General features: G+C 33.8%; 4 protein-coding genes across 4 annotated transcripts; 2 read left to right on the top strand and 2 right to left on the bottom strand.

The window, feature by feature from the left end:
• Positions 1–2,635: 2,635 nt before the first annotated feature.
• LOC116112165 (FH protein interacting protein FIP2) lies at positions 2,636–7,757 on the bottom strand. Its single transcript, XM_031398340.1, has 11 exons — positions 7,683–7,757; positions 7,031–7,140; positions 6,761–6,895; positions 5,358–5,513; positions 4,848–4,931; positions 4,595–4,641; positions 4,430–4,503; positions 3,953–4,011; positions 3,517–3,576; positions 2,974–3,054; positions 2,636–2,876 (listed from the first exon to the last, which is right to left on the bottom strand). Exons 1-11 carry the CDS (start codon positions 7,726–7,728, stop codon positions 2,823–2,825), a joined length of 906 nt encoding a protein of 301 aa, XP_031254200.1. The 5' UTR covers positions 7,729–7,757; the 3' UTR covers positions 2,636–2,822.
• Positions 7,758–8,367: 610 nt separating this feature from the next.
• Positions 8,368–12,176, bottom strand: LOC116112177 (co-chaperone protein p23-2). The gene is made up of 6 exons (XM_031398352.1): positions 11,981–12,176; positions 11,725–11,908; positions 11,490–11,649; positions 8,873–8,904; positions 8,720–8,765; positions 8,368–8,616 (listed from the first exon to the last, which is right to left on the bottom strand). The coding sequence occupies exons 1-6, from the start codon at positions 11,983–11,985 to the stop codon at positions 8,582–8,584; spliced, it is 462 nt and encodes a 153-aa protein (XP_031254212.1). The 5' UTR covers positions 11,986–12,176; the 3' UTR covers positions 8,368–8,581.
• A 1,956-nt stretch (positions 12,177–14,132) lies between these two features.
• Positions 14,133–18,575, top strand: LOC116112118. Its single transcript, XM_031398306.1, has 10 exons — positions 14,133–14,305; positions 15,152–15,380; positions 15,676–15,768; positions 15,974–16,143; positions 16,448–16,581; positions 16,689–16,866; positions 17,106–17,643; positions 17,769–17,881; positions 17,983–18,226; positions 18,324–18,575. The coding sequence occupies exons 1-10, from the start codon at positions 14,133–14,135 to the stop codon at positions 18,573–18,575; spliced, it is 2,124 nt and encodes a 707-aa protein (XP_031254166.1).
• Positions 18,576–20,559: 1,984 nt separating this feature from the next.
• On the top strand, positions 20,560–25,772 carry LOC116112031 (protein RRP6-like 2). The gene is given in 13 exon segments (XM_031398198.1): positions 20,560–21,330; positions 22,127–22,282; positions 22,922–23,080; positions 23,160–23,243; positions 23,756–23,835; positions 23,967–24,017; positions 24,198–24,306; positions 24,787–24,869; positions 25,023–25,068; positions 25,370–25,428; positions 25,430–25,455; positions 25,538–25,642; positions 25,645–25,772. Coding segments are annotated over 13 exon segments (1,662 nt in total). The 5' UTR covers positions 20,560–20,667; the 3' UTR covers positions 25,686–25,772.
• Positions 25,773–27,027: the final 1,255 nt, after the last annotated feature.

Raw genomic sequence — 27,027 nt, 5'->3', positions numbered from 1 at the left:
GTGTCCATGGTAGCGGCTTATTAAGTATCCACAAGAAAAAAAAATGTGGTAACAACTTTAAAACATAATCATTGTTCCAAACAACTTTAGATAAATATTTTATTTCATCTTAAACCTTTATGTAACATAACATATATTTTTTGTAATATACATATACTTATTACTATGTGGAGGCAAGCGTTCGGGGCCTAAAAAAATTATAACTTATTATAATGTGAAATTTATTTTTATTTATAACTAGCACAAGTTGGAATAATATTTTTTATGAATACATAAAAGTTATTCCTATATAAAATATCACTATAGAGAGGTTCTACTGTCTTGTTTTATTATTATTTTTTTATTATCGAGGTATTCGAATTAATTTATACATATTTTAATTAATCTTTTGAGATCTTAAAATCACTAATTATCTCTATTAATAGTTATTTTAAAAATGATTCTTCTTAATTATAAAAAATAAAACATTGATCGAACTTTCAAGTTCAGTTTACTCTTTTGTTGTAAAATAAAAGATTGATTTATTATCTAATTTTATAAAAAAAAAAAATCATAATTTTGAAGTGACAACTCATCATTTGACCAATTACGAAAACTACAAAAAAAAAATTAGATTGTCGGAGAAAGTTTATTAGATTAACAGAAAGAGGGTATTTGATAGAATAGAGGAGATGTGGATAAGGCATAAAGGAAAGGCATTGATTGGGGGTGATCTGATAAGGCTATAGTACCAGGACGATATTTATAACTTTCTCTGTGATTTAACGTGATTCTGACATTTGTATCCAATCACTTCATCACCGTAAACAATGAGCTAATACAGAATGGGGGCCATCCCCGTCTTTATTCCTTCTTTATTTTATTTTATTTTATTTATGTCGGTAAAAAAAATTCTTTATTCCTTGCTTCACGTTTTGACACGTGGAATATGTACAGTGTGTTGCCGACAGTCTACCAATTTGGTAGTATTATTGAAATTTTCTATTAATTTGACCTTTATACAACGGAAAAATTAGGGATCTGTAGAAGCTTCTGATCCAGAGGGTAACAAACTGGTGTATTTTAACTAGTGCTTGATTCACGTCTCATATTAGGCATCAACGGCTAAGATCTTTTTAGAGGCACATCCAGTACCCACTGATGTCATTGATCAATAAATTCCAGAACACTCTTTGAAAATTCTTAGCAATTGAAGTTCATCCCTTAAGAGTGATTTCTATCCATGGAAATATCAAGTCGTCTCATAGCCACGGATGACATTAAAAGGAGTCAAAGCTGTCATAAAATCTTATCCTCATTTATCCAAAGATGTTTTCGATATGGTCATAAAAGCCTTAACAGTAGGTTAAAAGCCCATCAACTAGAGGACTTTATTCATTAATGCCGATTAACTAGAAGACTTTATTCAATGTTAAAATTCTTTTTTTTAATCGCCAGCTTGCAACCAAAGGAAGTTCAAATTTACAGTTTTTTAGAGGGAGAACAACATTTTCCCACCCAAAGTTTGACAAAACGACACTTGCGCACCCATCAAGTTTTAAAGCATTTGTCAAGTTCTATTAATATTTTTTGTTAATATCTGATTAAAAGACAAAAATATCCTCAAATAGTTTATTTCTTAATTAGTTTATTATAAATTAAAATTTAGCGAAGTTAAAGTCTATACTCAAATGTAAAGATATATTTTTTCATTTATTTATTTAATTAATTAGAAATATTAACTATTAAGATTTTCTACGTTATTTAGTGAAAATAAAAAATATTATATTAGTAGATTATTGAATAATGGTGATAAAATATTTTATGACATTATAAATAAATATTAAGGTCATTTAACTTTAAACAATTCCATAGCATCACTCTTTTACTTTTTAGTTGGGATTAGCTATTTTTTTTTTTTTTTACTTTTTAATATCTTTCTTTTTGGCTAATTCAAAGATAATTTTTTTTTTTTTTATAAAATCAAATATTTAAGAGTATTTTCGTCTTTTCAATCAAATATTAACAGAAAACATAATAAAACTTGACAAAGAGTAGGCAAATGTCATTTTGAAACTTGATGGGTGAGAAAGTATGATTTAGCCAAACCTTGGGTGAAAAAATTTTGCTCTCCCTTTTTTAGAGCATCCCCAATAAAAAAACAAAATTTTTATTCAAATTCAATACTCTTTAAATTTAAAATTTTCATTTTACATTTTTTCCCAAAGTATTTATGATTTAATAGGAGAGAGAATTAATAAATAGGAAGAAATTTTTTTTTTCAAGAAAGAGACTTAATAGAAGAGAACATTAATAAATAAAATACATACTTGTAATTTATTAATTAAAAATAAAATAGAGAATGAAATTTGATTTTTCTAAATATAAAGAGTCAACCTCACTCTTTAATTTATATTTAAAGAATAAAAAATATATTAAATTCTTGTTTTTATAAATTAACTCTTTATAATAAAAAGTTTGAATCATATAAAGAATTATTTGAAAATACTGTTATAAACTCTCGAGATTTTTAAGAAACGTCAAAGATACCATTAAAATAATTTTAGAAAATTCTAACTTATAGAAATGAACTGAGGCTCAGAGATCCCAATCCCACGTCCCCTTCCTCAAATGGGATATGTAAATGGCAGTGCAAATGGCTTGGTTTGGTTTACTCGACAACAAATTAAATTACATTAAACTTTTCCACAATTTGTACATCATTCATTCTTCGTTATCACAAGAGAACTGTTGGCATACATGTAAAGGAAAAGAATATATGCACATATGACAGTAATAAAACCAACCTCTATTGGATGGATACATACATTTCCGGTTCAATGTCATCGGATAGCTCCAAGCAAATTGGCACCACCCAGCTTTGCACCTTCCAAATGCTGTTAAAACCTCACCCGTTCTCAGTACTAATTATTTTGATACATGTTAACAATAAAGCAATTCACAAGATTTGAAAGTCGGCTAAAATTTACTCACCGTGTCTCGAAGATTAACATGTCGTAAATAAGCTCGTTGAAGGTTTGCGCCTTTTAAATTGGCATTAGTCAACTTTGCACCCTGAAACATAAGATTTCAATCTTCGACAAATTCAATCCATGAAAGCAGTACAGATTTACCAACGTAACTAGCAAAGTAAGTTCAGAATTGTTGAACTGCCAACTCAAGATTGTTTAGCATTTCATATAAACCAAAACAATCATATGCACTAAGCCATAACACTTCAAATCATATACTTTTTTTTTTTTTTGCCCCAATCATGATGAAGTAAAACATATCATTTTTGTGTAGACTGATTGAGTGAACACCTGGTCCCCACACACACACACATAATTGTGGACTGTTGGCATGTTTAAAAGTCATGCTTGCACAGGAAGACTTGCACCCAACACCCAATATCTGAGAAATTAATGAAGACTGCCATTTTTTTCTTCATTTAACTCCTATAAGTGTGTGCCATTTTTTGCACCTTACGTTGTTATTGATCCACAAACAAAATGCACAGGGACACTATAATCTTACCTTCAAATTGGCTCCTTCCAAATTAGCTCCCTCTAAGTTGGCATTCGTAAGATCAGCACTCTGAAAAGTCAAGAGGATAGACATATTACCATGTGACTAAAACTGTATCAAATTTCTTCCTGGAAGAAGGGAAACCTAGTTAACAAAAAAGGTTTTAGATTCAAAATATCATGGATACGTAAAAATTTGAGAACATGAAGCATAAGAAAAAAGTTTATTAAATACAATTGTCACAATTGTTAGTGTTAAGATGGATATGCAGATAACACACAAGTAAAGCATGCCCCACTCAAACAAATGCTGCTGAGCTATAATACTGACTGGATATACCATAGCTCCTGGCTTAGTAAAAACTGTTCAATAAGACCATGAAGAAGAACAACCTGCTGCAACAATAAGGGAAGTGTATTCTATAAAGATTAAAGAAACACTGAACCTGCAAGTGTGCAGATCGCAGGTCTGCTCCACAGAAGCTACAGTCTATCAGAGAAGCATCTGCAATGTAACAATAGAATTTTAAAACCAAGTGCTATTCTGCTGGAAATTACCAGACTAAGTGAAATAACTAAGATTGCGGCAGTAAAAGCTTTTACATTCTTTATCATTCCTACAGCTAAATATTAGAACCATGTGTTTTTCCTAACCAAGATTGTAACTGCAACTCTAAGAAGTGATGATACAGTCACTGTTTCCTTCTTAACCAAGATTATAACACGGTGGCCATGTAGCAATATGGAAAATTTAAAATTTGTTATTTGGTATAATGTCAAATAGGCACAAACTAGATAGAAAGAGATATTATGAGGCAGTAAAATGTACGAGAAATGGGACTGACATAATACTGAAGCCAGTAATAATAGCAATAAATTCAGGATTAGTAATTAAGTTATTCAGAGCAAAGGAAAAAATTTGCCTTGTAGGTTTGCACTCTGAAGACTAGCACCAGCTAATAAAGCTCCACGGAGATTAGCCCCAGTAAATTCACATCTTCCCTAGGCAAAATAAAATCTTTAATAGGCAGTTTATAAAGATGAATATAACAGGATAATAAAATTGACTATTGGCTTAGTTATCTTACTCACGCAAAGTCGCATTGTGAAAGATGGAACTCTCAGCATCTACATCCTGTGATGAGAACAAAAGGATTCAGTAGGATTAATCAATCAGGATTAAGTTGTAAAGTGTTGAAGACAGAAACCATATTTGTATCATTCTCACCTTACACATTAAATTCATACTTCAAATGCATATGATGACCAACTTAAGAAAATTATAAAATTATGTGCTCATGGCAGATATACTAAAGTATTAATCATTAAAAGTAAACCTACCCGAAATTTTGCGCACTGAAGATTTGCACGTGAGAAGAAAACATTTTTAAGACAAGCATAGCTGAAGTCTACAAATGACAAATCCTGCATATGTTCAATAAGATAGCTTCAGAACAAGCACTATCTAGGAACTATAACATTTATTCTGAAATCTCTCACCATTTGAGGGAAGTTGGGACCAATTAAATTAAGCTACCACTAATAAGTCTACGATTTATAGAATAAAAATAATCAAATAGAATTAAGACAGAGAAAATAAACAGACTGTTCTTCAATATGCTTACAGAGAAGCCTAAAAAAGTCTAAAGTAATTACAGTGACTGAAACAAATTATGCTCCCAACCTTCTATAAGCAAATAAAACAAATTCTCTATAAATCAAATACTAGCTGAGCAAGTTCACAAATCCGCAAATCCCAAGGCATTCTTAAGAATCTAAACTCTAGACAGCGTGTAACCACGAGTGTTTTGATAGGAAATCTTTCAAGCATCTGTATTGACAAATAATTACCAGTTTAGAAAGATCAAGGCCAGAGAGATTAATTCCTCGAAATCTGACTCTCTCAGACTGTATACATTTGATAATATCAGTGCGTGTCAATTCAGAATCTGGCTCACTGTCTTCCTTTTTCTTATTGAAAACAGCATTGATTCTCTCTATCAGTCCCTGAAATCAAGCATGTAAGATTCAACATATTCAAGAACAACAACAGGAATCATACAATGTTTGTTGCAGCAATTGACTTGTTTCAATAAACAAAAAGTGAAATACAAGGAACAATGGTCGTATCAGAATAATGTGTACCAAGATTAGATAACCACATCACACTGACATACATGTAATTATCCTCTTAGTTATTTTGCCAACAAAGATTCAGCAGGACCAAAACATAACATGAAACCAGAAAGGTCTCTCATTTAATATGAAAGAATATAAATCAAGGGCATATGAAATTGTCAATTGGGTCAAAGTACGATTTGTGCTGAAATGATCACTCTTAAGATACAAAAGAACACAGATTTTGGATATCTGACTTGCCAACACAACCCAGCACCTCTTTCAAGCTGTGATCCTAAAGTTGTGCAATACAAAGCAAAGTTACAAAAGGTCTGTATCATCGATTTCTAATTTGGAAAACTTAATCTAGAGCATCTAGCTATTGCAATTTGGAATGCTTTCATCATTCCCCTCTGTTCTCATCATTATCACAAAAAACCTAATAGATTAAAATGTACCTCATAGGAACAATGAAAAATCTCTATAAGAGCATAGCATCAAAAGTTTAAATTAGGTATTGAATAACAAGAAAACCAATATTTAAGCTTATAAAGAAATCAGCGTTCAGATTGTGTGTATGAGCGTCACAAATTTAAAAAGGGTGTTCTACATTCGTGTGAATGTATTACATTTTGCCTAAGTGAGCCAAAGAAGCTTACATACAATTGTACATAGTTTCACTTCAAGTAGCGTACCAACTTCTCTTTCTTGATTCACCTACCGTATTGATACGTGTTCCCATTAATATGAATTTTCAAGCTGGCAATCCTTTTGTAAAACCACTCATCAGGCTCAAAGTAATGTTATCTGGAATTTGTCTTCTTTGGCTGGCTGAATTCCTTTTTTAAAACATATTGAAATCCCTCATGTTTTTATAAATTAAATACAGGATCTAAATGAAGTTGCTTTAAAATGAAAATGCAACCAAACAATAACTCACACTAATTTTAAGAGAATAATGTGAAGACAAAAACGAAAGGACAGAAGTTCAACAGAAACATATTGTTATAATCCCATGGGAACTCAAATCTCAACCATAAAATTTAAAGATGCAAGGATATATATCCATTTAGTATGCACTTGACAGGAACAACAATAATGATTCATTTCAAATAAGAATAGAAACTATGGCTTACAAGTAGCTGATAATATTCTGCTTCCCTTAGAAGCTCTGAATATTCAGGCTCTGACAAAGTGGGAACAACACCATCTCTCAACCAATTGAGAATATGCCGAAAATGTTCTCCGTCCCTATCAACAAAGATGTATCCCTGCAAACTCAATATGATGAAAGTACAAAATTTTATAAACATAACTCAGAGAAGTGATATCCAATGCAGAACAAAGGAAAATCACATCGAAACAACCGAAAATTTATTGATATTATCAGGTAATGTTACTTATACCTTCTCAGAGTCCTGGCACACAGTATGGCGTCCGCTGAACATCGCTGCAAGCATAGACTCAGGCTCACGGTGAGTCAGAGTATCAACTGTTGTACAAAATTTCTTTCCCCCTGCACATTAACACAACATTAATAAAACAAAAATTATTTATTTCAATAAACCACAATAAGTCAATCATTAAAAATCATATACTTAGGTGTCAATAAAATGAAAGAAAAGAAAAAAAAATTCACCAAACTCAGCAAAAAGTAAAAGCTACAGAAATTGCAGTACATAGAGCTAATTAGTTCAGTAGAAAAAATTCCACACATCTTTCAAAGCTGAAAAGAATACATATAAAGAGAGAACACAAAAGTTAAAACCAAATATTTTCCTATCCTTTCTCGGGAACCAAACAGAAAGTAATCAAAGAGTAAATTGCGATAATTAAATTCAATGAAGAGTGTATAGTACCAAATCTTAGCTAAAGAGAGACTAAGATTACTAGGGTTTATTACATTGCTTAAACATCTAATCAAATTCTGTATAATTTTGCAAGGATAAGAAAGTAAAAGAAAAATCTCAAATTAAGAAGAGTGCATGTGCGCCAAAACGTGCATTTAATTGTAAAAGATTTGTAAATTGTATAGATTGAAGAAAGAGAATTACGAACCAATGTTGAGACGAATCATGGAAGGGAGATCAGACTCCTTGGCCATTGCTGACTCGTCTGTGTGAATTGAGTTACGATTTAGGTATTTATAGTTACGAGTTACGACTAATGGTAAGAGAGTCACTGGTTGGGCTGGCATCAGTCCATTCTATTATTGTGTTGGGCCTACTATGGGCCGATAAAGATTACAAGAAGGAGAAGTGATTTTTAGCCGCCACCAATTAAATCAGAACCCCCAATTACTATTTACACCCACTTTAAATTTGAAAACTTCTTTTAAAACCCCATTAAATACCCAAAATACCCTTCAAACCTTAATTGGAATTTTTCCTTACACCCCTTGCTCACATGTCCTCTTTAGAATCAAAATCTCAGTTTTAACTGGTGTGAAATCTGAAAAATGGAAGTTTTTTTTCCATTAAACAAACGATTTCAATGGTAATGTACTAATAATAATTTAGATTTACGATTTTATGCAAAATAGATAAAGGTTTAAGATAATAAAATTACAATGGGTGTACTTAGAATTCATAATATTATTTGAGTCCCTTTTCTTAAACCCATATGTTATATTTTGACGAGTTTGTGTCAATTTCTTTTTATGATTTTTATTTTGAATGCACCATATGTAAGGCACAGTCGTAAATTAAGATCTGCCTCAAAGGAACATATACTCCCAACAAGCTATCAGAAATCATATTAAAATCTAGTTAATAGCCAACTATGAAAATCATTAAGCAAACAAACGCTTTCTCAGCACAGATAAGATAGGGTGTATATATATATATACAGACTACGTTATGATAATCGTCGTCATTGCAAGAACGGAGATTTCCCCTCGTGTACTAATGAACGGCATAACAGATCGAAAGGTTTGTCTTCCATGTTACTAGTTAGTATCAATTTCCTCTTGCCTTTTCCAAGTCAGGGAGGTCTGTAAGGCATACCAAACAGTATCAGAAAAAAAGAAAAAAGGGAAATGCAAGCAAGTAATTATTTATAATTTAATTCAATGTAACAATTGGTCAAAAACTCACAGAGCATTCCCTCTTCGTCACTGCTTTCATCATCTTGACCAGCATACTGCAAAATTAAAATCCAAGTTACATGATTGTGGAAAACTATTGTGATGTAAAAATATAGTCATTGTCACTCTATTTCAATGGAAAGTAGCAAAGTGAACAAATTACCGCAGCATCATCATCATCAGAGGCCAAATCAGCTGTAAATACCACAAAGAATTCCAGTCAGATCCCAGCTAGAATCACTACAAAACGTTTTAAGGTCTAAATTTCAAGAGTGAAAAAGTAATCTAGTAATCAGTACTTATGGACAATCAAACAAGAAAAAGCAAATAATATATAAAATATCATCATCAAGGTATAGAGTGGATAGTTAGCCACTGCTGCCGCACACAACCTTGTTAGACATTAAAGCAAAGATTGTCAAATTTCAGAAATACTATCATATAACAGTACATTGCATCATTTTGATTTTCAACGACTGATTATGATCCAGCATTTAGAAACAGAATCTCTCACTGTTCACACTTCCCTGAAAGGAAATCTAGATGAGCCCCAGAATTTTTCCATAACACATCATTCCTATCTTGATGATGGACAAGATGAAACTTTAAATTTTCTCAGTGCTGATGGTAAGACTAAGACCTCAAGGTCCATTGCAATACTCTGCAAATAGAATCTGACTAAGTGCTGCTATTTTACCAATAAGCAACCAATATCAATTCTTTATCATAACAAGAAATGCAAATTCTAAATTGACGCCTGACATAGCATTAACAAGAAAATATAGTAAAATTATTGCACAGACAGAAACTTCAATATGGTAACAGTCCCAGCATGGACAACTGTAACAGCACAGCACAAGCAGAACATGCAGGAATAAATATTCAAGAACAATATGGTCATGGCACATTGCCACCATTAAAGAATAAGAAGAAAGTTCTATGTTGCGTAATGCTTTCCATGCATCAGGTTAAATTAAAACCAAGCTGCGAAAGAGTTAGGATGGGCTCTGACCGCACTCTTTCACACACAGAATTCATGTTCTTTGCAGTTATTTTCATATTCATTTCACAGTAATCATGTCAAAGTACAAAATAATGTAAATTGAATGCACTTGGTCACAATATTCATACATTTAGCCCAAATGTTAAAATTTAGCAAGATTTATTATCAGAGCGCAACAAGATTGGATGATAATAATAAACAGCGTTTTACCATGTGATAATAATTCAATATTNGAATAAATATTCAAGAACAATATGGTCATGGCACATTGCCACCATTAAAGAATAAGAAGAAAGTTCTATGTTGCGTAATGCTTTCCATGCATCAGGTTAAATTAAAACCAAGCTGCGAAAGAGTTAGGATGGGCTCTGACCGCACTCTTTCACACACAGAATTCATGTTCTTTGCAGTTATTTTCATATTCATTTCACAGTAATCATGTCAAAGTACAAAATAATGTAAATTGAATGCACTTGGTCACAATATTCATACATTTAGCCCAAATGTTAAAATTTAGCAAGATTTATTATCAGAGCGCAACAAGATTGGATGATAATAATAAACAGCGTTTTACCATGTGATAATAATTCAATATTACCAAACTCTTCTCATCCTAATTTTCCATGAGGATGTCTTAATTGATAGCCATCTAAATAAAACTTAATCACTCTTTATGCATTACAGAGGGGGAAAGACACTTATCTGCAAACCAGGCCAACCAAAACTAGGCTGATGGAGGTATAATAATGCAGGAAAAGTAATGTGACTGGCATATGGAATGTGACAAATGATAGATGCTAACAGAAAGTAATTGGGTATTGCCTAGACACAAGTAGAGAGGAACAAACCAAGTAATAGACTAGAGATACACCAGAAACAAAGGTATTTAAGGAATTAACAAATTTGGATCTTCCAGTAACCTTTCAATCTCCACAAACACATCCCAAAAAAAAGAAAAAGAAAACTGTTCTCGTTTTACTTAGTACGTATGAGAGCCACCTATTCACATCCTTATATACTAAGGTTATTTTTAAATGAGTAAACAGATGTTCATAAGCACATCAGCAACCATATATGCCTTTATAAAACGTCTGGTCTAGACTATCCGGGAGACGCGATACAAAAGTATAAAAGAAACACTCAAGAATGTTCTTCAAACCTAAAATCCTCTTAGCATCACCTCTCCTTCTAAAGCCTTCCATGGCTTAATCAAGCATGTATCTGCTATCCTTGGCAACTCTCTGCCACAAGCTTTCTCTCATGTCTCATGTTAAGTATTCATCTCATCAAATAATATTCTTCCTCGCTCTCTCACCCTATGCACCTTCTCGTCCCTTAGTTAACATTTTCTGTAGTCCCTGCCTCCTCATGTCCCAATGCTGAAACCTGTTATTCGTCTACTCCTGTCCTCTTACGAGACTAAGAAGTTACCATTCCCTAATGTTAAATGAAAAATTGCAATTCTGTTATGATCGTCAGACGAGCAAAAACTGCTTAATTTCACTCTCTAGAGTCTTTTTCTCTCCTCTTCCATCCAGTGGTTTAGATTAGAAACAGGGACACACAATGAAAGTCAACATGGAAAACAATACTGACATGACAACCTTGGCACAAGAAGTAGATTTATAGGTTGAATTAGATAACACGGAAAATGATCTAGTTTTTATCAAGTTAGAGAGAACAAGAAAATGAGTTAATGGCACTATATAGCAAAGAGGATTAAGAACTTTGGATAAAATCAAAAGCTAAGAACAATGGAAAGGATTTACGAACTTACACTCCGACTCTTCATCATCCTCATCGCACCATTTGTTCCAATCAACCTTAATGTAAGGTGCAGGTTTCTCTTCAGACTTGAGCAGCCTTTTCCACCAACCTTTCTCTTCTTTCTGAATGGAGCATATAATGTTCCTTAACCCAACTTTAGTCCTACATTTCTGCACCAACCTCAAACATCAATTACTCGATTCTTAAATTGAAAGAAGCAAAAGCAATTGATGAAGTGAAGTTACCTCAGGCACAATGTTCCCGTAAAGTTGCAAAGAGAAGCTGAAGGATTCGCCCTGAACTCCAACAGCCGAGAAAGTGAAAAGCCCTTGAGGCTCACATTTGACAGAAATGTCCTTGGCGTCAGGTAACGCAACGGTTAGATAAAGCTTATCAGATCGTTGAGCCCAAAGAACCTCCGGATGCCGACTGAAATTCAAACTTAATTAAGTAAGCAAAATATATCTTCATCAAATTATTCAATCAAGTTATTGAGATTACCTCATGATTGCCAAACAGAAGTGGAATTCGTAAGCCGCGGAAAGAAACCCTGTAAGGGAAAGGAGACGAGTCCACTCAGACGAGTCGGATTGGGGTTTCAGGGGTTTAAGCTTCAAGAGTAAAGGTGACCACGGTCAGCGAATCTTCACCACCTATTTCAAAGCATAAGCACGATATTATAGAGGTATTTGTCTATATAAGCCAGTCAAATTCGCTTAAAATTTTTAAAATTAAGTCGAATAGCTTATTTATAACATTTTTTAGTATAAAAATTGGACTTATGAGCTAAAAGGAATAAGTTAAGGAGTGGTATTTTTTTCTTTTAGCTTCTAAGTATTTTGTATATAAGCTATTTTGATTAAGTATATTATTATAATATCTTTTTTAAATTTTTAAATTTTAATCATATACCTTTATTTTTTTAAATGTAGTGTTATTTTTAGTTATTTTAATAATAAAATATACGTATAAATCACATTTTATTAAACATATCAACTACTTATTAATCATTTATAAGTACTTTAACTAAATACATAACTACTTAAATTTTAAATACTTAAAAGCTCAAATTACCTTATAAATTAATTTTCATGAGCTCACGGTTTGTCTGAGATACAATACATGTAGCATAGAACATTGGTCCAAAACCGTTTTCTTAAACCGAATAGGTTTTTCTGTTCAAGAATTTTCTTGAATCAAAACTGAATCGGTTAACCGCTTATGAAAAACTGATTAACTGGTTTTGAATTGATTTTCCCCTTGAGGCTTAAACTAATATTTTTTTTCTTGATTTAAATTGTAAACATCAATAATACATATCCAAATAAAAATTAAACATTCATACATATGTAAAGGGGATTTAGGTTTAGGGATTTTTGTTTTAATATTTTAATTTAATATATATATATATTGTAAACTGGTTAGTAAAACTGTTTTCGATTAACCGGTTTGCATTTTCTCCCAAGCCAGTAACCAAACCGAAAATACGGTTTTTCAATTTCTATAAACCGAAACCAAATCGATTTTTTGATTAACCAAAAATTCGGTTTAGTTACCAGTTCGGTTCAATTTTTGTATTTTTTTAAACACCCCTAGTCTAGGCCAAAGGACCTTAACTAATTTTCGATGTCTATTAAACACTTTAAACCACAATGTTATACCTAGGTAAACTGGTCCCAAGGTTTGATCCTGAAAATCAACGAAAGGCAGCAAATCTTTTTAATCCTGGCCAATATGTTGGGGCTCTTGTAGTAACGTCACACTTAGCCTACAGTATTATTTATATATAATATTGAAAAGAAAAATTAAATGAAAATAATAAAAATTTACAGAAAATTAAATGAGAATGGATATGTAAAATATAATATAAACTTCATATAGGTCTCAATCTTAGAGCATTTTAAGGAAATGCTTTGTATTTATTTTGAATAATATTATATTTTTCAAATAAAATTTATAATTTTTTATTTCACATGATATATCATTTTATATGGTGTTTATATATCATTTATCATCTCATCTTTTTATTTACACATAAAAATTACATAAGACGATGTATAACTTGAGATAGAAAATTTAGAATACTATTTAGACAGTGTAATATTATTCATTTAATTTTGTGTGTGGTGTTATTTAAACCCCAATAATATTTTTTTAAATATATATTTTTCTAAAAGTTTAATTATCAAAAGGGTCTTTTATTCTCTTAATATATCTCAATTTTTTTTTTAAAAGACCATTTCTTTTTTAAAACTCTATTTTCTTTATAATCTTTTAAACTACGTTTATTTCTTTCTTTAAACTCTACTATTATTTTCTTTTAAACTATGTTTAGAATAAGTTATAAATTATGTTTTTACGATTAAAAATATTTTTGAAACGTGGATCCAATCAATGGGAAGAAAATTAATCATAAAAAGGTAAGTTTTTTAATTTTTCTTTTATGTTTGAGTTTTTCTCTCTATTTTCTTCGTGGAAAAAAAAATGAAAACTAAAAAACAAAAAGGAGAAAAATAATTATTTGAAAACTAAAAAAGGAGGAGTAAGTTTCGGGTCTTGGGTTGAGTCGGTCCAAAATGATTGCAAAGATCCAAAGAAATGACGTTTGTGTAAGTTACACTTGATCATTTGATGGCATGTGTTTGCACTTTGCATGCATGGGAGCCTAACGTGGCAGAGTGAGGAAGAAACACCTCTTAAACTCTCCCTTCTTAAAGGAGGAGGTTTCAGCGCTCGTAACTCTGAATTTGCATCCACCATTGTTATGGAGAGAAAGAAGAAGCATTTGTCCTCCATTGCCAACCATGTTGTTCAGAGATGTGCATCGTATATTTCTCTCTCTCTTTTCCTTTACTACTTTTCTTATATATTTTTTATTTAGAACAATAGTATGAAGATCATTCTTATCCGTATAATTGTGGCCAAGTGCTATCTGGTTTTTTTTTTATATAAACAATTTGTTATTCAAGTGCAAGGCTTTTTTTGCTTGATTGGAAACCTCTGATGCCGAAATCTTGATAACCATTTAAGTGTTTTGGCAATCAAGATGATGTTTAATTGTGTTTTTACATGTTAATTAATTAATTAATTAATAATAATGATTATATGATTATTACTAGGATGTGTTTAGAAATGATTACTGAAAGGCTTTTGTTCACCTGCAACTTCATTTCATTGCAGAAGCACATGAAGGGTTCTATCTATTTAAGTTTTTTCAGACGTTCAAGTGTTGAATAGGCTCTAGTTAGTTGAATCAAGGGTGTACTCCTTACCAGTTCTCAATTGATGAAGAGTGATAGTGGGAAATCCTTTGACATTGATTCTGTTTAGTCGATCACTGTCTTTTAGGGAGAATAATTGCCAATTTGAAGGCTTACAGTAGGAAGTTCATGGGCAGAACCATCACGTACGTATTAGTCTTATTACCCCATTTCTTGTATAGAAGCAACATGATTGTCGATTTGTTAAAAACATTACAGGTGAAATGGAGGCGGCAATTTATATATAATAGTTGAAAAGAGGATAGATATGTATACATTCATCCAAAACTAGTACATTGTTGCATTGAATAATTAAGCAAAAAATTGGTATTGGTTTCAGTTTGTTGTAATGTCATTGCCAGAATAATGAAATAATGATATAAAAATGCTTGTTGCACAATATCTCTGGCAGGAAACTGGACACTTCTGTTGATAGATTGGTGGAGGAGTTTGAAGCTGAATGGAAACCTGAAATAGGCAGCTATTCTAGGAAATTTGTGGAATATTGCAGTGCAAAGGTTCTTACTGACATGTGTCAGAACATAGAAGAAAAAATTAGTGATGGATCATTTGGTCGGCTCACATTCGACATGATGCTTGCTTGGGAGATGCCTAGTTCAGAGGATGAAGAGTCTCATGCGGTGAGCAATTTCCTCCCTCTATCATTTCAATATGGGTTTGTGCAGTTATTGTCATAGGAAAAGAGGAATCAGTTTGCGCCTGTATAAAGCACAGAGAGTGGATCATGATACTTATCTTAATACAAATATAAATTCTTTATCAGTTGAGTAACATTGGTTTTATCACCGATACTTATCTAAATCTGCTTTCATTTCTGTTACACTATGGAATTATTTCTCCTTTAATTATGCTTTTAAGTACTGGCACTGAATTTGTTGATTCCTCCCTCTAATTTACACTATTTTGGTTATGCAGGAATGTGTGGGAAAGGAAAAGGAGGAGAGAAGGGCACCTGTTACAGAACAAGATGAACTTCCTCTCTTCTATACAGACCTCATGCCTTTGCTAGTAAGAGTTCTTCTTTTCCCTTGTAATACAGTGCAGTATACAGATCGAGCATTTGTCTTTGCGGAAAACTAATAACTTTTTGCGAACATGGACTTCTCTGTGTTCATTCCCTGTATGACTGAGCCTAGATATATAAGTGACATGATTGATAATATATAGCTGCTTTTTGTTTTGATTTTTTATGAATGTTCCTCTCAATATTTAGGTTGACTCTAAGCAAAGTGTTGGAGAAGATGCATTTGTGTGGTTGGGATCATTAGTTCCACTAGTTGCAGATGTTGTTAATGGGAGATTTACATTTGAAGCTCTTACAGCAGCGACAGGATACCGGCTCCATTTTCCGGCATATGATATATTCTTAAAAGAGATTGACAAGTAATGGATTCAACTCTTTCATGCACCCATTTGGTTTCTGTAAAATACAAAGACGAGGAAGGGAAACCTCAAATATTATTTGTATGTAGAATTTCAACAGATTTTACATTTTAGTTCAACTCTTTCTGCAAATGTTTGATTGGAACTTATTTGAACATTTTTCTGCTTGAAAAACAAATGGAGGCCCCTCACCTCACTTCTAGTTAGCTTGGAAGTAATTGTCTGCATAGATATCATTTGCATCTTCAAAGAGCTCTTCCAACTCCTTTTTTTTTTTTTTACTTCGAAATTCCTGATTTCATAGATGCATAAAACATCTGCAAAAACAAGGAACTCCAAAGAACGTGGAGCTAGCTGACGATGAATTTATACTGCATGTGGAGGGAACTGCAGGCTCTCAGAGAGTGGTGCGGCATATTGGGAAAACGAGTTGGCCTGGTTTGTCTGATCTGTTTGCATGATTATATGCTAAAAATTTAATGTCTTTTAATTTTTTATCCATTGATTCTTGCTCCTATTACTAACTATAATTGTTGTTTTTCTAGGTAGGCTCACACTGACAAATTATGCTCTCTACTTTGAGGCTTCTGGTGTGATAACATATGAGGATGCACTGAAGATTGAACTTTCAAAGGACATTGAACACACTGTAAAACCAGCTGCCACAGGTCCTTGGGGTGTTCCACTTTTTGACAAGGCCATAGTCTACGAGTCCCCTGAACTGTAAGGATGATTGTACTCTTTGTTTGCCGGAGCTAGTGACCGAGATATGATTTATGATACACTGAATGTGATTATAACCTTTGGTTTTTCTGCTTTATAAAATGGTTGGCACTTTGAATTTGTGTACTGGCTTGGTTATTTTACTATTATATGATCAAGGATTTGCCAACTATTAATGCCTGTAAAGTTATAGGATAAATCTTGGAAATGTGAATAACTTCTGCTCACCTATTTTCTAGATCAGAGGGAATCGTGCTCGAGTTTCCAGAGATGACAAGCTCCACAAGACGTGACCATTGGCTATCACTCATGAAGGAGATTCTGTTGATGCATCAATTCCTATCAAAATACAAGGTGGAATGTCCAATACAAGCATGGGAGATGCATGCGAGAACAATTTTGGGCATCATAAGGCTTCATGCAGCAAGAGAAATGCTGAGAATATCACCCCCAGATCCCAAAAATTTCTTGGTTTTTGCCTTGTATGACGAGTTGCCTAAGGGAGACTATGTTTTAGATGAGCTTGCGGATAGTCTGAAGAAAGTTAACTGCGCACATCCTTGCAGTGGTAGCTCAATTCTGAGAAGTATGAACCTGTCAATCATCTCAACTGTAAACGTGGAAGAGGAACATACTAGTATAAGTGATGACAGTCCATCCACACTGGAGACTGCTATTAATCAAGTCAGAGAAGAAGCAAAGGAAACTGAAATCGCTAAATCTACCACTGAGGTGTTGAAAGAGGAAGGGCTCAGTGAAAATGTTCTTGTTTTGATGGTAAGTTTCTTTAGATTTCCCTATTATGCTTTATGCTTCTCATTTGCCATTTCATGCCGGCGGAAAGTGCTATCTAGATTATTCTTGTTTCTAATAAGGATGTTACTCTTGATTCAATGCTGCAGGAGCTACTAAAGCCACTTAAAAGTGTTTTACCTTGGTTTCAAGAAACCCTTTCGTGGGAAAGACCAGTAACCACCCTCACTTCGATTGCTGCGACTGTACTAATAGTCTATAAGTAAGTTTGGAAACTGCATTAATTGTTAGCCATCTTCATTAGTTTGCTGATTAATGCCGAACCACTTGAAATGACTTGTAAAACCTCTAATGAAAATGTAGGGAATGGTTTGGCAAGGCTATGGCTGCTTCTTTGCTTTATGTTGTTGCAAAGATGATTCGAGCAAGACGAGAAAGGCTACCGGAGAAATGCAATGAGATAGTAGTGTGCACTGCTTCTGATCAAACTACAATGGATAGCATTGTGTCAGCTCAATATGGGTTTCTAACTGTTCAGGAGATGTTGCAGGCAGCCAACATAACAATTCTGAAAATATGGTCTATATTGATTTCCAAGGCTCGCAAGGTATTAATCTATGTGTTTTCAACAGCAATGCAGGTTCAATGTTAATGAACTATTCAGATTATTGTTCCAATTTCTTTTCCATTGAATTCAATTGCAGCATGCAGATATGGTGATGGTGGCACTGACTGGGTTGGCAGTTGTACTAGCGGTGATTCCATTCAAGTTTATCTTACTGGGAATTGTGTCGTACATCTTCATCATGAACTCGAAGCTAGCGAAGCACCTGGAAAACGACCAAGGCAACCGGCGACTAAAAGAATGGTGGGACTCTATACCTATCATTCCAGTTCGAGTCGTAGACGAGGTTCCAGACAGCAAGGTTCCAGACGAGGCCGCCAAGTCCAAGTAGTTTTCCGGCGAATGCATCATATCATGTTTTGCTTAAACTGCTGAGAAATTTGGTTTGAGTAGAGGAAAGGGCAGAGGACATACTGTATTTCCCTTCTTTGTTTTGAGAAATTTGTTATGGTTTTGATTGTAAAATAATGATTGTAATCAGTGAAGGAATTTCTTCACAGCTCACTCTCAGATTGCACTGTTCTGGTTTGTTCAACAAAATAACATCCTAACCAAATTTTATCCCCTTTGTGTATGTGCTGACATCGAAATTTGGTTCAACAAAAAGGCCAAACGACTGTCCCCACCCGAAGTTTGCCCTACCGACAATTACTACCCAAAAGTTTGAGATGGATAATTATCCGTCAGCCGTTAATAGCTGTTTGACAATTACCCATCCGCCATTAAGATCGGTTAATAAATTTCGTTATCTGACATGGTACAATAATGGTAAAGATGAAAATACCCTTTCTTCTTTGAATTCAAATCGCAGATCTTATTCGACCGGTCGGAATCGTGCCAATCGAATGTGATTTGGTTGGAATCGCACCTGGCTAGGCGCAATTTGGCTAAAATTGCGCGCTGCAATGCGCGCGTAGATAGGAGCTGCGGTGTGCAGAGAGATGGCTGGGGGCTTTTCACGAACGGTTGGTGGGAGTGGGTTGCGCAAAAGCAATGTGAATCCGACCAATTTTGGCCAGAAAAACGATCAGATGGGGCTTGAGAAGGTTTAGATCAAGGCTAGGAATGTTCTTGCCGAAATTGGTGAGAATTCTGGCGAAAGGCAGTTGAAAGGCTGACGGCGATTGTCGGCAAATGGGTGGTTTTGAGAGGAAAATTACCATTTTATCCATCTTTGATTCAAGTTAATAGACAGAATCAACGGTTGGTGAGTCATGGTCGTTTTCAAACTTTTTGGATAATAAATTGTCGCTGGGGGAAACTTCGGGTGGGAACATGTTGTTCGGCCGTAAACAAAAACTCTACCTGCAAGTTGTCATTTCTCTTAAAATTGTATGAGACTAGAGGCTATTTGGTAGAGATATTATATATTTTAACAAATAACAAATCCTATTTGTTATGCCTGAAAAAGTAAAGCTACCGCAGAACCCAATCAGCATAAAGCGATTAGAAATTAGGTAGGTCTTACAACCATTCAGACACAGTCACGTCGTATGCTGATGTAAGCGGCATGTTTCTGTCAGTGTAGTGGGTGCGCGCCAGACTGACGAAAGGCTAGAGACGGTCCACGTGTCCAATTCCTGCATAAACCGAGGAAATCACTCGAGTAGGTGAACAATAGGACGCAAAGAAGGATTTACACGGTATCTGCGCCCTTTTTACGGATTCAATAATCATTGTTTTAATTTATCTCACTATAAATAGAGGGCTCCTCTTCTGTTTGTGGGATTAGCTAATTTCACTCTGTAATAGCTTATTCTCTCTCTCTCTCACTTGTAATCTCCAAGCTCTAAATCAGTTCGCTAGACGCAACCTGATCCTGCATATTAATGCAATATCAATGAACGTAGGATTTGCTTGTTTAAGCATCCGAACTACTTTAAACATTGTCCTTCATCTCATAATCAACTCAACATCCCCACATTCATGTGTGTCTTCTGAGTCAGCTCAGCATTTCCTACGTGCGTTTCGTTGGTGTTAAAATCACGTATCAACACTATTTAATCTCTCCATATAGAACAAATTTGTATGTCACGGTGTGATTGAGATGTAAATTTCTTTAGTGAAGTTGCAAACCATAAATAGGTAGTTCTTAGTTCATACTGTTCCTAATTACATGATAATAAAACAAAATTAATTTCCATTTAAATATCAAATTATTCACAAAGGATTATCTTCCTCTATCATACTAAACATGTTGGAGAAGTACCAAATCTCAAAGCTTAAAAAATGCCACGTGCCTCCTTCACACCAGTCACGTGATAAAAAACCTTTAAGCTTTAACCCGCACTTCCGAATGTGGAAAAGAAGAGAGCATTTCATTTACATTCCCTTGAGCTACGAAGAAGAAGAAACAAAGAAAATATAAAAAATTTAATAAAAGAAACCTTAAAACCCTTTACTTTCCAAAAACCCTAACCACCATGAGTGAGCAGGACGAGCCACCACGAGCTCCGACAGCGGCCCAGTCACTCAATGACCTAAGGGCTCCGCTCTCCTCTTCGCTTTCAAACCTTTCTTCTTCTTCGCGAAGCCTCCCGTCTGACAAAGATTTTCATTTCTTTAACAACTTCGAAGAATTCAATCGACCCGTACTAGAAATCGCCGCCAAATCACAATCTTTGCTCCATTCTATCGGCTCTTCAGAAATTTGGGGCCGACCCATTGAGTTTCCCGACCAAGAGGACATCGTTGATGCCTACGACTGGCTTGTTAATGTAAACGACGACGTTTTCGAGCGTATCGATGCGTCTTTTGATGAATTTGAGAAAAATAGGGGTGAGCAGAAGGGAGAGGGGGGAAATGAAGATGGGTTTCAGTTGGTTTATGGGAAGAATAAGAAGAAGGGCGAGTTTGCGGTGAGTGGTGGTGGTGGTGGTGACTCAGTGAGTCGGGGTAAAGTGCAGGGTGACTTGTTGAATGTGAAAGTAAAGGAAAAGAAAGAGAGAGCAAAAGTGCCGTTTCATATACCCACTATAAAGAGACCTCAAGAGGAGTATAATATCTTGGTGAATAATTTGAACCAGCCATTTCAGCATGTTTGGTTGCAGAGGAGTGAGGATAATCAGCGATTTGTTCATCCTCTGGTTAGTTTTTTATTGTTATTTTATTTCTTTTTTGCGAATTTATTGGTTAGTATTTGATTTGTTTAGGATAGTAATTAGTGTCTGGGCAGAAGAATTTTTTGAGGTCTAGAAAGAACATGTTTCTTTCAGTCTTTTAATTCTAAGCTGTAATAACTGAAATATATGTTGTGTGATTGTTCTTTTTGTTGGAAAACAAGAGTGCTGAGACTAATACGGACTAGCTCTATTCACTTAGAATCATTTGTTCAAATAATTTTTGTTACTATAGAGAACTGTAGTTTTTAGCTTTTTTTGCTGGGATATTATCCTGGATAATGCTAGCTAGTATGTAGATGCTAGTGATCTTGATTTGTCGTCATATGATGACATTTCTTGTATATAGCCGGATATGTCTCAAAGTCATGTCATAAGTTTCGTCACTTCGAAAGATAATTTTCAGAATATAGGTGCAAAATACTCCTGGGCCAAAGCCGAGATCCTTTTGAAGATGACTTGATATGTCTATATGTTTCTCTTTGCCTCACTGGTTAATGTCCTATAATTCACTCTTTAAATGCCCTTTATCTGATTAATAGTTTTACAATTGTCTCCCATTTTCTATTTGGTGGAAGCACGGTTAGATATTGATGCTTATCTTTACTTGCCTATATTTTCATAGTCTGTCATTGTTATTCTCATTTAACCAAAGAAAAGTTTAAAAAATTTCTCACGCCATCTGTTGATGTATTTTTGTTGTCATCCTTGCCAGAATATATGTAAAATACTTTTGTTTATTTTTGTTGCTTCATGTGTATAGGAGAGTCTCTCTGTTTTGGATTTTGTGGATAAAGATATAGGTGATGTTGAACCTGTAAAACCCCCATCACTGAAGGAAACACCATTCAAGCTTGTGGAAGAAGTTAAAGATTTGAAGGAGTTAGCTGCTAAATTACGGAGTGTAAATGAGTTTGTGGTAAAGTCTGACTGCTGATTTATTATTTTTGGTACATTGACGCTGGGCTGCTTGGCCAAAATTTTACCATATTAGTTTCATCTCTGCAGCATCTTTATTTTCTATATTCATAGAGAACCTTATTTGTACAAAACTATTCTATTTGGGGATAAAGGTTACTTAAGATCCCTTGGGATAAAGGATAGTTAAGATCCCAATCCTCTAAGTGCGCCACCACCCACCCCCCAAACAAAAAAAAAAAAAAAAACAAAAAAAAAAAAAGAAAAAATCCCCTTTGAGATCTTCCTGTCAGGTTAATAGAATAAACTGTCTACTTCTTTTGGTGCTAGTTTTGTACGCTTAAGGAATTTATCTAGTTGCTTGACATGGAACTGCACTCTTGACTATATCTTCATTTTTTTTCTCTAGCATGAATTAAACCTGGCATTAGTTTTTACTTCATGACAAAATGAGATCCTTGAGCAAGTATGAATAATAATAAAAAATAAAAAAACCTGGTATTGGTTTCTACTTAAGGCAAAAGGAGATCCTTAAGCAAATATGGATTAAATAAACATGGTATTAGTTTTCACTTCATCAGAAAAAGAGATCCTCTAGTAAATATGAAAACATTGTAATATTTGTTTAACTTTTCTCTAGGTCGATTTGGAACATAATCAATATCGATCTTTCCAAGGATTGACTTGCCTGATGCAAATTTCTACCAGAACTGAAGATTTTGTGGTAGATACATTGAAACTCCGCATTCATGTTGGCCCATATCTTCGGGAAATTTTCAAAGACCCTACCAAGAAAAAGGTTTTTCTCTTCAACCACACTACTCTTTTGGCTTTATGATATATCTACATTATTTTATGATAATATTTAATGCAATTAGGTCATGCATGGAGCAGATCGGGATATTGTATGGCTTCAACGAGACTTTGGCATATATATTTGCAATATGTTTGATACTGGACAGGTTTGCACTTTGATTCCACTACTTTGAAAATTGGGATTTTATTTTGAGCTAAATTAAGTTTCTTATATTAGATTTTATCGATGAATTTGGATTTAAGATATCACATACGGTCTTATATGCAATTAATTATGCCCAAACTAGCTTGCTACTAAATTAGTTAGGGTGATGTTCTGTTTTTATATTTTCAATTCATTTGAATTTTTTTTTTTTTGAGTCAAGGTTTGGCTTCAAAAAGAAGCATTTATTAGTTTCTGACTCTGGTAACAAAGAATACATAGCAAGTCTTGCTTGATTTTACTAAAGTAGTTTTTCATGTCAATTATGCATATTGATGTATACGCAATAGGTGGTCTGTTTTTGTTTTCCCCTTTTGATGATGTTATTTGTTATGCTTCTGATCTTTTATATTATTCCTTGCCTAATATGTTCTTAGCATATTGTAAATATTATTATGCTGTTATTGTGATATGCAATTGAAGTGATGGTGAGATTTCTCTTTGTCTCTATGTCAGGCCTCAAGGGTTTTGAAATTGGAGAGAAATAGTTTGGAGTATCTTCTACAGCACTTTTGTGGAGTTACTGCCAACAAAGAGTGGGTCCTCTACAAAATTTACTTCTGATTCTCTCCATAGTTTAATTTCTTTTATTTTCTCTATATTTTATGTTTCAATTTTATTTTCAATCCTTCTTTTCTGCTAAGGTTGATCAGTCTACTCATTGCAGATATCAGAATGCAGATTGGAGATTACGCCCTCTTCCCGATGAGATGCTTAGGTAAGTTTGGCTTTCTACTTCTCTTTTTTTGTTTCTGACTTCTGCTTTTCTGACATTGATCTTTTGAAAATAAAGTGCAGATACTTCTGTTGGTAATGAATGTATCTGCATTTGCTAATGTTGAAAAGTAATTTACATTTGGGGGTTGGCATATCTGAACAATTTGATTTTACTTGACAGATATGCCAGAGAAGATACACACTATTTGCTGTATATATATGATATGATGAAAATCAAGTTGTTCTCCATGTCCAAGGAGGCCGAAAGCTCTGATGCTTCTTTGATAGAGGTATAATTCATGCAAACTGTGTGTTCTTTTATAGGTTCCTTGTGGATCTCTTTGACAATGTAGAGCTTGTTGTGTGCTTTATTTTGACCCTTGTTTCTGCTTGTGAATTATGCTTTATTGAGTCTGAAAAAAAGAATGTCATTAATATAAGCCATCTCTGTTTTTCAACCTTTTTTGAGTTAGTGAAGTCTTTGTTTGACATTCCATCATGTCTCAGTGTCTTGGGTACAATGCCTAGATTTTTGAGAAAATGATTGTTTCAATCCAAATTTTAACTTCTTCAATTAGAAAACTACTTCATAGGCACTACTTTTCGTTGGGTTTGGTACTTGTGAAATTATTAAGCTTGATTCATTTCCCTTCCAAGTAAAAGTATTGAGAAGCATGAGTTTGGTGGGGATTTATAATTGTTCTTTCTTTTTATTTTCCATTATTGACCATAATTTCATCATGTTGAGCAAATTTTTCTCTTGCAAACAGGTCTACAAGCGTAGTTACGATATATGCATGCAGCTGTATGAAAAAGAGCTTCTGACAGAGAATTCATATCTCTATATATATGGGTTAGTTCCTTATTATCTTAGTTTAAGATGACAGCTACCTGCTAGAATTGAACATCTTGTATTAAAAATTATTCCTTGTTATTCTTTCTTTGTTTTATCATTTTTTTGAACAGAAACTAATCAGTAGCTACTTACTTTCCTATGTTGAAATAGGTTGCAGGGGACTGAATTGAATGCTCAGCAGCTTGCCATTGTTGCAGTAAGTTGTTGTTGTTTTAATTATTTACATTATCCATCTTATATGCATAAGGAGTCTAAGCCACAGGAAATGAACTATCTACAACACAGAGACTTTTCTTTGACATCTTTGACAAGCCTCAAATGGCACCATAGTCATCTGTATGGTTGTGTCAAGGATTATACTTTTAATTTTTTAGATGATTTGATGATACTAGGGAGATCAACTGATTGATGCATTATTATAACCTACTTAATGGTTTGACGTATTTTGTATACTGTCTACTGATTTTATTATAGGTCCCAACTTAAATGGTTTGCAGGGCCTTTGTCAATGGCGAGATGTTGTTGCCCGTACAGAGGATGAAAGTACTGGTTATATTTGCCTACAAAACTCTTCTTGAAATTGGTAAAAACTGCTCCAATTTTCCTTTAACTTAAATTTTATCTTTGTTATTCCTGATTCACATTTTTTTTTTCTGATGTAAAAGCCAAACAGATGCCTGTTACTCCTAGCAAGTTACGCCGATTATTGAAATCGAAGCATCCATATATTGAGCGTAATCTTGGCTCGGTTGTTAGAATCATTAGGGATTCCTGCAGAATGCTACTGCTTTGAAGCCATTGCTCAACAGTTAAAAGAGGGACGAATGGAAATCGTAAGATTTGCATAAACTAGTTTCATGACAGTAATATAGTGGTGACTTGGTATTGAGCTGTTTCAGTGATCTTACCCTTCTCAGCCTTGTTGGATTGACTGTTTAATTGGATAGCATAGACTAGGTATCACTGATCAAGATTCTCCAAATAGTCAACAGTACATGATGAATTTTTATATTTGGTTATTATTAATGTAATCTTGCAGCTGGTCATTTGTCTACCGAAAGAAAAAAAAAAAAAAAGAAATTAATTCACCCATACTAAAATTCCTTATCTTGATGAGCTTGATACAGAAAGCTGACCTGGAGTAAATTGTTCATAATGTTGAAAGCTGTGACCAAAAAAAAAAAAAAATAAAGAGATTGAAACATTGATGTACACACCTCCTGTAACTGTGTAATTATCATGTGGGATCAGTTTAGACCTCATGGAGGGAAGGGAGTGTACTTGTATAAATTTTGGAAATAGGATTTGAATGATATTACTGTTATTGCTGAGTTCTGGTTCCAACTAATTTTATGTTTTTGAATGTTAAATGATCACCTGTTGTAAATTCATTTAGTAATTTCAAATCTTTTGGTCATGAGGGGTCATAAAGATTTCGTTTGCTTGCTTCTCGTGGGTTCATTCCCAAGCTTTTCAAGATACTTCCTTTTTCTTTTTCACTTATATTGGGGAGGGGTTTTGGTTTAATTTTGGCTATTGCAATTGAATTGAGTTATTTGTAGCTTTTGTTGAGTTGTTCAACCTTTTCTGTATAAATCCTTTAGATGGATCTATACTTTTGTGTACAGCTTGTTCACTCTCTTGTAATTTCTTCAAGTAATGATATTGTTTTAGTTTTCTCTAAAAAAAAAATGATATTGTTTTAGTTTCTTCAAAAAAAAAAAAAAAAAATGAAGGGTTTATAAAGAGTTACCAAGTTAATGTTGGAAGATTTGATATACATCTTTGGCCTTTCATATATTCAGGAAAATTTTGCACATTTTGAAGTTGTTGTCCTTCACAACAGCAAAGAGAGTTCATTCGCTGGGCCATCATAAATTATAATTTTATTCTTCTTGAATAATTTTGTGTGAAAGTCTAGCATGGATCTTATACATTAGGACAGTTTGAAAGGGTAGACTTGTTAAATGGGCTTGTTTAGTAACTGCTCACTGATTAAGTAGTCCTATTATTTAATTGGTGATCCATGTTTGATGTAGTTTTTGTGAGCTATAGAGAATAAACTTGATACTTTTTAGTTCCAACTCTCTTGGGTGTTAATTCTTTGTTATTATTTCCATTTATTTTCATAAATTAAATCTCTGTTGTGTAGGCC

This window comes from Pistacia vera, unplaced genomic scaffold (genome assembly GCF_008641045.1).
Source record: "Pistacia vera cultivar Batoury unplaced genomic scaffold, PisVer_v2 Contig656, whole genome shotgun sequence".
NCBI classification, from domain to species: Eukaryota; Viridiplantae; Streptophyta; class Magnoliopsida; order Sapindales; family Anacardiaceae; genus Pistacia; species Pistacia vera.
The sequence above is the reverse complement of the archived record's forward strand: the minus strand, read 5'-3'. Positions and strand labels throughout refer to the sequence as shown.

Coding starts and splice junctions, on each gene's coding strand:
- LOC116112165 (XM_031398340.1), bottom strand. CDS start 7,728: ATGGCCAAGGAGTCTGATCTCCCTTCCATGATTCGTCTCAACATTG. Junction 4,012..4,429: donor TCAGAGTGCAAACCTACAAG/GCAAATTTTTTC, acceptor GTTACATTGCAG/ATGCTTCTCTGATAGACTGT. Junction 2,877..2,973: donor ATGTTAATCTTCGAGACACG/GTGAGTAAATTT, acceptor AGGTTTTAACAG/CATTTGGAAGGTGCAAAGCT.
- LOC116112177 (XM_031398352.1), bottom strand. Junction 8,905..11,489: donor GGATGATGAAGAGTCGGAGT/GTAAGTTCGTAA, acceptor TGGTATTTACAG/CTGATTTGGCCTCTGATGAT. Junction 8,766..8,872: donor CTGATGATGATGATGCTGCG/GTAATTTGTTCA, acceptor TTAATTTTGCAG/TATGCTGGTCAAGATGATGA.
- LOC116112118 (XM_031398306.1), top strand. CDS start 14,133: ATGCATGGGAGCCTAACGTGGCAGAGTGAGGAAGAAACACCTCTTAAA. Junction 15,381..15,675: donor AGGATGAAGAGTCTCATGCG/GTGAGCAATTTC, acceptor TTGGTTATGCAG/GAATGTGTGGGAAAGGAAAA. Junction 18,227..18,323: donor TGATTTCCAAGGCTCGCAAG/GTATTAATCTAT, acceptor ATTCAATTGCAG/CATGCAGATATGGTGATGGT.